Raw genomic sequence first — 13,787 nt, forward strand, 5'->3', positions numbered from 1 at the left:
AGGATGAGGGCTGGTTTAGAAGAAATATGGTTCCTGCAAAGTAGAATGAAAGAGAAGAAAGGATTTGGAAGCTGAAAAACAACAAGTTAAAAACTGGTATGCTACACATATGCCATGGCTTTTTTAGGAAATATAAAGTGGCAAGGTTTTCAGAAAAATAAACTTTCAAATTATTTAAAACAATGAAGAGTAAGTAGAAACATACTAGGAATTATTTTTTTAATGTACCTTTTCCAGATACAGATTTTGGAAATGGTACTGATTGCTTTGGTTTCCCACTTTGACTCCGGGAAAGTGTCACATGAGGTTGACTCTGGGAGCGTGTCACCCAAGGTTGGCTCTGGGAGGGTGTCACAGGACGCTGACTCTGGGAAGGTGTCAACTGAGGTTGCCTCTGGGAGGGCATCACAGGAGGTTGACTCTGAGAAGGCATCACCCGAGGTTGACTCTGGGAGGGTGTCACAGGAGGTTGACTCTGGGAAGGCATCACCCGAGGTTGACTCTGGGAGGGTGTCACAGGAGGTTGACTCTGGGAAGGCGTCACCCGAGGTTGACTATGGGAAGGTAACTCATGAGGTGGATGCAGAATTTTTTCCTCTTCTTTTGCAGATCGAGTTTGAACATCTTGCTGCTTTTTTATTGGCTTATGTTTTTTACAAAGTCGATAAAGACAATATAATAAGATAAACAAAACAATAAGCAACAATAAACACAGATAACAAAACTTCTTTTTCTTCTTTCTCTTAGGAGGTGGGCCACTGTCAATACTACCTCCATAGCCTTGTATCAGGCAGTTGGGAGGGTCCCACAAATAATTGCAATGGCAGTGATGTTTATTGTTGCAGATGCCCCTCTTGTTACAAAATGCAGGTGAGCAATTACTATTCAAGATGGTTATATGGACACAGTGCCTGTGGATGCATATATGATCTATCCCACACTCTGTTCCATCTTTCACTTCACCAATATCAGGTCCCTTCATCCCCAAATGGTAATCAGTACTCCAGCACATTATGTCATTGAAGCGAGCCCAATGAACAGTAGTATGATCACTCAAACTGGGAATCTCTGTCACATTCTCACACTGAATTCTTCCACACTGGACATCTGAGATATTACACTTGATATATGAAGCATTTTTGATACCACAGTGACCAACACGTTCACCTAAGGTGTTCAATTGTTTGTAGCAAGTCTGACTCGCGGTATTTGCCCCTGCACCAAAAATCCTCCTACACTGTTCATTGCGGTCATGACAACTCTTTTCATAGCAGTAGGACCTCTCCTTACAGGGAATTCCATCTTCCACATAAACGTCATCTGGGCACTTATGGGAAGTACCATTGCACCACTCTGGAAGATCACATTCATTGGCCTCCTTTCTACACACTTCCCCTGATGGTAGGAACTTGCAGTCTTTGCAACAAAGCCCAAAAGCACAAGTAGAACCATCGGTCAGAGTGCAGTTTGACAGACAGCAGGGATCTTTTGCACAATGCTTTAAAGGCCCACAGTCACACTCCTCTCCTTCTTCAACAATACCGTTCCCACAGCGCTTCCTATTAAAGATGTCCTTTGTGTAGAGATTTTCAAGCAAACACTTTGTCCTCTCTACAGTGTGTGCCCAAAAATCACCATAACTACAATTGCTAAATTTAGTTATTGGTGGGTTAATTTCATGCATTATGCATAGATATTGTGAACAACGACATGTACCATAATCATGGTTCATGCCCAAATTATGACCTAGATGATGAGCCACTGCAATTGAAAAAGTGCCCAAAGTTTTGTTCATGAAAGTAACAATTGCACAACTGCGGTCTAGTGTACACATTCCGCTAACAGCTCCTATGCCACTTAACCCTCTTAATCCTCGACTTGTGAAAATATGTGAGGTGTCATGTCGTAACCGGGGAGTCATGTTGTCCAACTTCCACTTGCAATATAGGTGCAAAGACTTCCTTACATCATCTATTACAATGAAGTTTTTATTAGTCCAGATCTCCAAACCAAATAATAACACCTTAACACCAATTACATCAAAAATGGAATCCACTATATTAAAAATAACATATAGATCCTCCAGCAACTGTGAGTCATTCCTTTTATAACGAATGTATAGATAATTATCAATGACAACTACCATTTCAATAATTCTAAAATGAATCCACCAGCCCACATAAGAACTTTGCTTCAGAGTGGAATTATCAATTTCTTCAAATTCCATTCGGCATGTTATTTCATTTTGCATAAATCCGGATCTCATGGTTGAAAATTGTTTCTCCTTGCTGTCCATCTTATATACCAGATGTTCAAATGTGGTAGAAAATGCTAGGGGCTTGATTTCATAAGCAATGTCATTTATCTGTAATATTCCTTGAAAGCCCCCAAAACAGGTACTGAGGGACACCAGGGATTCTGGGTCCCCTTCCACATAACCATGATAGTAGCAGTTATTCTGGACAAAAGGTTGGTCCTCAAGGATAGCACCCTGGTCTGTGTAAGTGAACACAGGGAGGTGTTTGGAGAACAAAAACTTCTTGACCTTCATGTGGATAATGTGTTTCTGACCTCCAAAGGGAAGGATATAGGAGAGCCAGCCTGGAGGTTTCATGCCTCTGGCAGTGCCAGTTACCCTCACAGGAATCACCACATCCGGAGGGCTGTGATATTGGGGGTGCTCCACCTGGATGTGTCCAGAACAGGACAGAAACACCCCAAGCCAATGCAGCAGGAGTAACACCTTCATGTTCAACAAGGTTTCAAATCACAGTGATTTTGAAGTCACTGTTATGGAAACACTGGTCCGGAGCAGAAGTCAGGGCTGGAGTCACAGGTGGTGCGGCTCCTTCTTCTGAGTTGGTCAGTGTGTAGTGCTAATCATTAAAGATCCATCTTCTGGGAGAATTGAACCATCAGAGCTGCAGCACTATAAATAAAATGAAAAGCAGCATGTGGATGAGTGTACAGAAATTTTTCTTATAAGAGAATCCAGTGGGGAAGAGGAGAAAGAGAAAAAAACATGAGATAAAAGTGATTAGTGCTTTGATCAAGGAATGACTCAAGAAATTGCCTAGAATTTCCTCTTAAATATTGACAGGGAAAAGGGAATAGGGAGTGTACAGAAAATAAAACTTGGCCATACACAGATAGTTATTGAATATAAGTGATGGGAAATTGATCCACTATACATTTCTTTAAATATGTAATTATTTGCAAATATTTCCACAATAATTAAAACAAAAAGTTTTAAGGGTAAGTTGAACTTATATGTTAAATTTCTGAGACAGTTTCAATTTATACATGTTAAATTGTCATAAACATTAATAGCTTTTCTATTTGATTTCAGATGATAACTTAGTTGAAAACATTATCTAAGAGACATTTTAAAAAACCATTCTTATGTTATTTTAAATTTTTTTGTACTTACTGTATACCTTTCTGTGGCACGATATTTATTTAATTTTCTGTTTCTTCCCTAACTTCCTCTTCTTACTAGACTAGTCAGCAGAAAGATCCTCAACAGCATCATTTGAGTCTTTCACAAATATTAGTATCTCATATAATGCCTGGCTTAATTCTTTATGTAATAAATAATGGTTGACTTGAAGCTGATTGTTCTTGGAGTGAAATAAATATTACCCAAAATATGTTTACACTTTATTATGTTTTTAAAGAAAAACATTATTCAACATCTATGGTAAATGCATGCTCTGGAACAAAGTTGTATAGTTTCAGTTTTTCCTGATCTTTCCTTCTAAATACAATTTAATACTCTGAAACAAGTCAATGGAAAACAATAAAAAGATTCTGAAAACTCATGGATATAGAGAATAGAAGGATGGTTAATAAAAACTCTGACTAATGACCTTTGGACTTGAGGAAGGTCAGTAATCTGAGTTTCTTCTTATCTTTCATGTATATCCCAAACTGGATTCTGGACAGATCTTTAACCCCAAACCTCCAACAGGCATAGACAATCAATCAATCAATCAATCAATATCACTAAGAGGTTTCCCTTTCTGGCCAAATGACTAAGAATGGAAAAGCTCAGCAAAGACATGGTGAAGTGCTCCAGCCCCTTTGTTAGAGTCAGGGAGTCGGGACACATGTGTGTGTTGATTCACCCACAGTGGCTGTTTCAGACTTGGCAGACCCACCAAAAACACACTCCACATTCAGTGCACTGGTGGGCTGTCCGTTCCACACATATTGGCAACATCACAGCACCGGATGACTAACTTAACCCTCATTCCATAACCAGGTAACTAGCTAACTGATCTGCCTTCAGAAGCATCAGTGAAGCCCTACCTCGCTGATATAACACTGCTGTAGAATTAGGCCAGTGAAATGGAGCCTGAATGAGCCACAGAAGTATTATCCATAAAGCCTGATATTTCCTAGCCCTCTATCCAATGACACAGGAAGACCAAAGCCTGGTGGTTTCTGCTCCTTCCATCTTCAGGAGTGAAAGTGGCCCAGTGACATGAATGGCCTAGAAAGGGCCTTTTGTCCCAGACGGCACCAGCAATGATTGAGCTGAAACTCCTTCAGAATCAAAAAAGCAAAGTAAAGTATAATAATATTGAGAGAGCTATCAAAATTAAACATTTCTGGAACTCAGCCCACAAAAGCACACCAGAATATACACTCTAAACATAGAAAGGCAACTATCTTCTAAAATAGAAAATTTAAAAAGGATCAAGCATCTCCTACAGAGTGACATCAGCAAAATGGCAGAGTGGGAAGTTCTGCACCATCCTACTCCCCAGAACATATTTCAACAACAATTTTTGAACACATTATCTTTGTAAGAAATTCTGAAGCTAACTGAATGACTACCACACCCTGGGAAAATGAAAAATCAGAGTTACCAAAGTTGGCAGGGAGATTCAGAATACCCTCTCAGTGGAGTCCCCGTCCTCAGTGTACTGCCATACAATCAGAAAGAGAACCCCTAGTTCCCAGCCTCACCCAGTCATTGGAAGAGATTGATTTGTGTCCAGTACTCCAAACTTTTTGAAGAGCCTTTATACACGAATTACTTATGTCAGTTGGAGCTCTGACTGGTCTACCACAATCTAGCTTTCTGCAGAGGATGGAGATGATGGTTTCATCTGGTGGATGCCACAGACCCCTGCCCCTAACCCAATTTCTTGGCATTGAGTAAGCAAATAAGAAATCCCAGCTTTCAGCTTCCTGCTATGGAGGAAGAGCACTGATCTTTGTATCTGACACTACAACTTTTTAATGGCTGCCTAAAGATCTAGCAGCTATCTAACTAGTTTTGGAACTCAAATGGGTCTGGCACAGTCTAGACACCTGTGGGAGAATGGAGATGCAGCTTGAGCCAGTAGACAGCATAGATCCTCCCTACTTCTCAGTACATAGAGAGCAGGCAAAAAATTCCAGCTTTCAACTTTCTCCTGGGATTGGGGAGGGTGTGGAAGACTTGATTAGTGCATGCAATGCCCAAATTTCTCCAGAGCTCTCCAAAGAACTGGCATCTTACTAACCAGTCTTAGGGCTCTGAGAGGCCTATCACAGTCTAGCCCCCAGGGAGGAAAATAGATGGAGGCTAGTGCTGGTGGACACCATAGATCCTCCCTCCTACTCAGCACAGAGCAAGCAGAAAAAACATCCAAAGTGTCAGCTTTCTTCTAGAGAAGAAAAGAATTGATCATGTGCCCAGGATCCAACCTCTCCAGGACTACAGAAAGAACTGGTATGAGACTTGCCACTCTTGGATTTCTGATGAGTCTGGTACAGTCTAGACACCTGGGATAAAATATTAATAGAAATGGTAGTTTGAACTGGTTGATACAATAGTTTCCCACCCCAGGTCAGCACAGAGGAGTAGACAAAAATCACACCTGTTTCTTTTCATGGAGAGAGAGAGAGAGTTATTAGAAGGATTAGAATCTCTGGCTTTGCTGGTTGGTGGAGATCTCCTCCTATACAAGGCTAGCATGTAAAGACTGAGAGAGGGCTTTCTGTGTCTAATGTGCAAATATCAACACAGATAACTAAGGAAAATGTAGAAACAGGCAAAGATGTTCCAAACAAAGAAGAGATAAATCTTCAGAAACCAACCTTAATGAAACATCATTATATGATTAACCTGATTTAGAATGCAAAATATGATACACAGATGTTTATGGAGGTCAAGAAAACAACACAGAAACAAAGTTAGAATTTCAACAAAGCAATAGAAAATATTTTTAAAGTACCAAAACAGAAATCTTGAAGCTGAGGAATGCAATAACTGAATTAAATTATTTAATAGAGAGCTTCAACAATGGACTAGGAGAAGCAGAAGAAACAATCAGTGAACTTGAAAACATATCATTGGAAATGATTCAGTCAGTAGAGTAGAAAGAACAAAAATGAGAGGAGAAAACTTAAGAAACTGATAGGACCTCTTCAAGGACACCAATATAAGCATTAAGGAAGTGTCAGAGGAGAAAAAGGAAGGGGCCAGAAAGCCTATTTAAAGAAATAATGGCTGAACACTTCCCAAATCTGAGGAAGGCAATAGACTATCAGATCCATGAAGCCCAAAAGTTCCCAAATAAGATGAACTCAAATAAATCAACATTGAGACACATTGTAATCAAATTGTAAAAAGTCAAAAACAAAGTGTATTTTGAGATAAAGAGAAAAGTGACTTGTCACATAAAAGAAAATGTCCATGAAACTATTTGTGAATTTTTCAGCATCAACTTTGCAGGCCACAGGGAGTGGGATGATACATTCAAAGTTCTAAAAGAAAAGAAACTGCCAACCAAGAACACTATACCTGGCCTTTAATAGTGGAGGAGAGATAAAGACTATTTAAAATAAACAAAAGCTGAGAGAGATCATCACCAATAGCATATTACCCGCCTTAGAAAAAATGTTAAAAGGAGTTCTTCAAGTTGAAATGATAGAATACTAAACTGCAACACCATAGCATAAGAAAGTATGAAACTTGATAATAAAAGTAAGTATAGGGACAGATACAGATATTGTATTACTGCAAAAGTGATGTATAAATGACTATTATTTTTTATTCATTACAAATATGTTATTGTATATATTTAAGGTACACAACATGATGTTTTCTTATACATATACATAATAAAATGATTACTACAGTAATAATGACTTTTAATTCTAGTATAAAAGTCAAAAGACAAAAATATTAAAAAACTAAATAAAATGTGTTAAAAGATACACAATATGAATAGATGTAAACTGCAGCAACAATAAAACAAAGTGTGGGGTAGGGTGTTAGAGCTCCTGTGTGTGACTGCAGAGATTATTCTAGAGTTTCTGTGTGCTATTGAACTTACCAGCTTAAACTAGACTATTAAGTAGTTTTTAAAATAAAGAGAAGCAAAATTAATAAACGTTAGCTAGACAAAGAAAAAGAGAAGACTGAATATCAGAAATGAAAGAGGCAACATCAATACAGATGCCACAGAAATAAAATGGAGCATAAGATAACACTATGAAAGGGATTTTCAGGGAATGTTTTGGCAACAATATAGATTTTAATACTACCATAGCATGCTTATTTTTCTTTTAGCTTTTCTGTTAGTTTCCTATGGCTGCTGTAACAAATTACCACAATCGCAGTGTCTTAAAGCAACACAAATGTATTACCTTATAGTTCTGCAGTTCTGAAGGCTAAAATGAGTTTCACTGGCCAAAACGAAAGTGTCAGCAGGACTGAGTTTCTTTTTGGAGGTTAAAAGGGAAAAATCTGTTTCTCATTCCCTTCCATCTTCTAGAAGCCACCCACATTAATGGCTCATAGACTTACTCCTTCAATTTTCAAGGGTGTTTAGAGGTAGCAGGTCAAATCATACTCATATCACTTCATTTTGACTCTGCCTTTTCTGCTTCCCTCTTTCACTTATAAGAACCTTTGGGATTGCATTGGACTCACAGTATAATACAGGGAAATCTCCCGATTTTAAGGTCATCTGATTAGCAACCTTGATTCCATCTGCAACCTTGATTACCTTTACCATGTAAATTGGAATCCTTGTCAGTTTCAGGGATTACGACAGGAACACTTCTGGGAGACGTTATTCCACCCACTTCATCCTGTTTATTGTATTCATCTTCCTAATAACTAATCCTATTGTCTTTTAATCAGTGTATATTCTTTTTTTGTGAATTTTTCTTCCAGGAATGTAGAGTCCATATATTTTTCTCTTGTACCTATCAAGGTGTTGTAATATAAACATGATATCATTTACAGTCAGTGAGGATGTGAGGAGACAGGTGCCTTCTAACACAGAATATAGAATGATAAATCAAGTCCTAGGCTGCAGAGAAAATGTGGCAAAATGGTCAAGATCCAGAGTTTCCTTTTAAGAAATTAATCAAGAGTAATATTAAGTAATTCAATCAAACATTTATGGGAAAAAATATCATAGCATTACTTATAATAGTAAAAATATGTGAACAATTCTCAACTTTGGGTAAATAAATTAATCGTATTTCATTTTTATATGGAAGAGTAATTAGTATAAATTATATTTTCAAAGGATATTAACTAATACATCAAAATACTTGGTGTTTATTTTGAAATGTAAAAGCATGATAAAATAACTAACCTAATTTTAACTTTAAACAATGATGTTTGCATAGCACTGTTTTATGTATGCACATTACTATAAATATTCCTATACTTTTATTCATTTATTTAGTATAGTTTATTGTGAAGTACACATAAATATTAACACTGGTTTTCCCTGGAATTGTGAGTTTGTTACTTGTATTTTCTTTGTAAGGCCTTTCTCTGCACATTTTTTTCAAATACATATAAATTCAATTTATAATCAGAAAAAAGATATTTTTAAAGTGAAGACATTGAAAATAGGTTCAATTTTAATTTGTTTTAGTAGATAGGATTCTGACATCCTATGTATAATTTTTTAAAACAATTTTTACTTTGTTTTTGGTTCCGTAATTTTATTTAAAATATACAAAGGTATAAAGAAGACAATGATAATGATGATGATGAAGAAAAATGAAGAAGATGAATTGCCACACTGTCTTCCACAATGTGCACATGTACCCTAGGACTTAGAGTATAACAATAAAAAAGTTTTAAAAAATAAATAATAAAAGAAAAGAAAAAAATGACGAGGTGATGATGTTAATTTTTCCAACTAGTGGAAAATAAGAGAGTAAGTTTTCTAATGACAGATCTGACTACATGATGGAAAGGCTGTTTGAACGTTGACTTTTCTAGGGTGAAGGTGCTCTCATCTTTCTTTTTTTTCTAGAACTAATCCCCTTATGCAAAAATACGAGTAGCAACAATGATGTAGAGAGGATTTATGTGAGTGTAAATGTAGGAAATTAATTTCATAAAATTCAACGTACTAATACTTGAAGACAATCTATGAGAGTAGCAATTTTGTTTTCCTAATTGACTTACAGATTTAAGACAAACACAATCTAAATTACATTAAGCTGCGTGTGTGTGTGTGTGTGTGTGTGTGTGTGTGTGTGTGTGTGTGTGTTGGTGGAAAGTGGCGAACTGATTTTAAAGTTTATATGAATGTTCAAAGTACCTAGGAATATCCACAATAGTATTTATAAAGAAGTATAAAGTTGATTATTCACACTACCTATTTCCCTGTTCACTGGATAGTCAGAATGTGCTGCAGAATAGAACATGACATGATGTGGCCAAAGTTAAAAGGCAGGTAATTGCCACCCAGAGAAGAAATCAGCACTTGATTCAAGATTGTTGAAAACAAACAACATGCACACTAAATTCACGTGTAAAGTGCTGAAGTGCAAAAAGTGGAGAAAGACACTGTGTACAAGATCTAGTCCTTTCCAGTGCATTGGTCCCCACAGCCAGAGGATCTGATCCACAGTTGGCATGGGCAGTGTCACTGCAGACATTTAACTTCCTGCTGCACTGCAAGAGCCTTAATCCTTCCCCGATGTAGACTGAAACACAGTAAGTTAGAGCTGTTCCAGAGGGCTACTGATGCACTTGCTTAAGCCCTCCTGCTTGATAGGTCTTTAGATTATACAGGTGTGTGCAATTGGTCAAATGACAGTGAATGCACACTTTGTCTAGTGTAATTCATTGTATGTATATTTTAACTCAAAAGAAAAAGCTAAACAAAATTCAGATCTAGCTCATGGTGTTCATGATGAAGTATTTAAAGGCAAGTGTACTGACATCTGCAATGTACTTAGAAAGAAACACAAAGGAAAAAATCACGGTTTTATAGAGGAATTGACAATAAAGAGAGTATAATAAACAAAATATTACAGATTTTTAAAGGATGTGAATTAAATGAAGCAATATATGAGAGCCTCTTTGTGAACAACTTAACAAATTTTGGAAAATAGCAAAAGAGGATAGACAGAATATAAATGAAGTATTCAGATATGTTTCTTAGAAACTCCAAGTACTAAAGCTAATTCAGGTAACCATCAAGTACCAAAGCTAATTCAGGTATTACTTTATTATTATTATTAAAGTAATAATAATAATAAAATGAAGAGATAATAAAAGAAAAATCTTGTTACCACAACGAGATGAACAAACTTACATATATATTTAATTAGAATGTTGAGAGAATAAAATAAGAAAAATAAATTAACAGTTTGAAGCCCCTTTGATTCACTATTTCAAAACTTCAGATATGTGTTTCTGATTGAAAACAAACTCAAAAGTGTTAGAAGTTCCATGGCATTATTGAATTATCTTAGAAAGAGGTGAAGCTGCAGTATGTTTTAATAAGGGAGGCACTAGCAAACTCATACAAATGAAAGCTAGCACAATTACATTTTCTATGCAAATATGTACACAAAGTGTTTAGATGGGCAATATATATTGGAAAACATACATACAGGATTATATGAGCAGGCACACTGCCAGTTTGAACTGAAAGACAAAGTGATTGCATGAAATGAAAGAAGGCTCTTGGATTTCTACTTTTTAGGACTGAATTATTTTGCTATTCTGCTACAAATATATTCTATTCTTCAAGAGAATGGAAGAATTATCCCAAAGGCAATTCAAAGATCATTGGGGATGCCTCTTTGGTCTCAAAGAGTGAGGGACATGACCTTGACTAACCCAGACCAGGTACTAGGCCCCATAAATCCTTGAGGGTATGGCCCATGACCAGCAGAGCCATGGAGGCAGAAGTGCTGCCCCAGTGCTTCTGAAAGGCAGAGCATCAAACCAGACAGGATTAACATGTTAATATTTAATGATATTTGCCTTGCTAGGTTTTGGACTATCTTGAGATAAATTATCATTCCTTTCTTCAGATTTTTACCTTTGGAATAGGATGTGTATCCTACTCCTGTCCCATATCTGTATTTTGAAATTGTATACCTTATCTAGTTTCACAGTTTCATAGCTGGAGGGATATTTAGTTTCAGGGTGGATTTTTACTTGGAGTCTCACTCATATCTGATTGAAAAAAATGCTTAGAAGAGGCTTTGAATTTTAGACTTCAGAGTTGATGCTGAAATGAAATAAGGCTCTTGGGGCTGTTAAAACGGAATGAATATACAGTCAGCCTTCTGTATCTGTGGGTTCCACATCCACAGATTCAACCAACTGTGAACCAAACACATTTGGAAAAAAAATTGCGTCTGTACTGAACATGGGCAGATTCGGTTTTCTTGTCATTTAATCCCTAAACAATACAGGACAGCAAATATTTACACAGTAGTTACATTGCATTAGGTATTATAAGTAATCTAGAGATGATATGAAAGGACCTGCATAAGTTATATGCAAATATTACACCATTTTAGAAACTCGAACATCTGGGTTTTGGTATCTGCGAGAGGTCCTAGGACCTCCTTGGATATCAAGGGATGACTGTATTTTGCTTTTGAGAAAGACATGAATTTGTTGTACTAGGGCCCAATGCTATGGACCGAATTGTGTACCCACTCATTCATATGTTGAAGCCCTAATCTTCAGTGTAACATTATTTGGAAGTGGAGTCTGTGGATGTTAATCAGGTTTAAAGGAGGTCATGAGAGCAAGGCCCCCATGATGAGATTCATGCCTTTATAAGAGGATGAAGACACCACATCTCTCTTCCTCTGAAATATGGACACAGAAAGAAGGCAGTGATAGGTAAACTATTTTTTTAAGAGCCAAAGAGGGCTCTCAACAGACATCAAATCTGCTGCTGCCTCTATCTTGGTATTTCAAGGCTCCATAATCACATGAGCCAGTTTCTTATAATTAACCTCATGTTTCTTATAATCATATATAGGTAGGTATGTAGGTAGGTAGGTAGGTAGGTAGATAGGTAGGTAGGTAGATAGATAGATAGATAGGTAGATAGATAGATGGAACTTGATGTGGTTTCTCCCCATGAAAATTCATATTAAAATTTGATCCCCAATGTAGTAGTATTGGAAAGTGGGACCTGGTATGTGATGTTTAGGTCATGGGGGTAGACCTCTTACGAATACATTCATGCACTTATTTGGGGGAGTGAGTTCTCACTGTTGAGAGAATGGGTTATTTCTCATGAGAGCTGGTTGTTCAAAAAGAATCTGGCTTCCTTGGTTTCTCTCTCTGTTGTTTCCTCCCTTACCCTCTGATCTTTTTGCACCCTTCTGCTTTCTGCCACGAGAGGAAGCAGCATGAGGGAGTCCCTCACAAGACCTAGAATCATGAGCCAAATAAACCTTTTTCTTTATAGATTATCCAGCCTCAAGTATTCTGTTACAGCGACACTAAATGGACTAATATATATATATAGTCCTCTTTTTCTCTGTAAAATGATTATTAAATATTTTGGTGCTGTGAGTCAGTAGCTAATAATTGCTGGAGTTGGCTCTAGAATCCAGTTCTCTTTAACTTTCATAAACCACCATCTCCTGTTCATTGATTTTCTGTGTTTTTTATTTTATTTTTTGTCTACTCACCTGGCCAAACACTTATGAACATGTACATAAAGAATTTTGTAAATACAAGAAACATTTCATAAATCATCTTCTAAAAAATAAGGTACCTTTAATCTTGTGGTCAAATTCAACTTTCTATGTTAAGAGTTTTACTTGTACATGTTTATATTTAATTTTTAATTAAATTTCTTAATTTATCTGACCCCCTGCATTCCATAAATTCAATTTTAACAAGGTACAGTACTGTATTAATGCATTTAAAGTTTGTCCTTGAGAATGTAAGATCTAGTCCAAAAAATATTAGTTACATAGTAAAATATTTTTAGTAAAATAGATAGATTATGGTCTCCTAAGAATCGTTACTAATTTCCTTCATGTTTCATATTTTCTTAATTATTTTGGGGTTTCTTATCTTTACACTTCTGTATTGTCTGCAACGCTGTATTAGTTTAGAAGGGCTGCCAAAACGAAAGTATATTATCACAGACTGAGTGGCTTAAAGAATTTATTTTCTCAGTTATGATATCTAGAAGTCTGAGATCAAACTGTTGGCAGGTTTGGTTTCTCTTGGAACCTTCCCACTTGGCTTGTAGATGGCTGTCTTCTGAGCGGGGCCTTACATGTTTTTTTCTCTGTACATATAATCCTTGATGCCTCTTGTGTGTACTAATTTTCTCTTCTTACAAGGACACTGGTCAAATTGGATTCGAGCCCACCCTAATTACTTCATTTAATCTTAATCATCTTTTTATAGAACCTATCTCCAAATGCAGTCACATTCTCAAGTACTGGGGGTTGGGCCTTCAAAATATACATAATTTATAGAAAAAATATTATCCTAGATGATACTGTATTTAATCAACAAATGATCCATT

The 13,787-nt window shown here is 36.7% G+C and overlaps 1 protein-coding gene across 4 annotated transcripts in view; it reads right to left on the reverse strand.

Annotated features, from left to right (window-relative positions):
- Positions 1-204: 204 nt before the first annotated feature.
- LOC105466643 (ADAM metallopeptidase domain 29) overlaps positions 205-13,787 on the reverse strand; it is a 65,533-nt gene continuing 51,950 nt past the window's right edge. For all 4 annotated transcript variants that reach the window (XM_071092818.1, XM_011715712.2, XM_071092817.1 and 1 more), the window contains one exon: positions 205-2,929. In XM_071092818.1, the coding sequence (XP_070948919.1) occupies positions 212-2,749 (2,538 nt within the window). In that variant the 5' untranslated portion in view covers positions 2,750-2,929 and the 3' untranslated portion in view covers positions 205-211. The remainder of the gene's footprint in view (positions 2,930-13,787) is intronic.

The sequence above is a fragment of the Macaca nemestrina genome, chromosome 3 (assembly GCF_043159975.1).
Source record: "Macaca nemestrina isolate mMacNem1 chromosome 3, mMacNem.hap1, whole genome shotgun sequence".
NCBI lineage: Eukaryota > Metazoa > Chordata > Mammalia > Primates > Cercopithecidae > Macaca > Macaca nemestrina.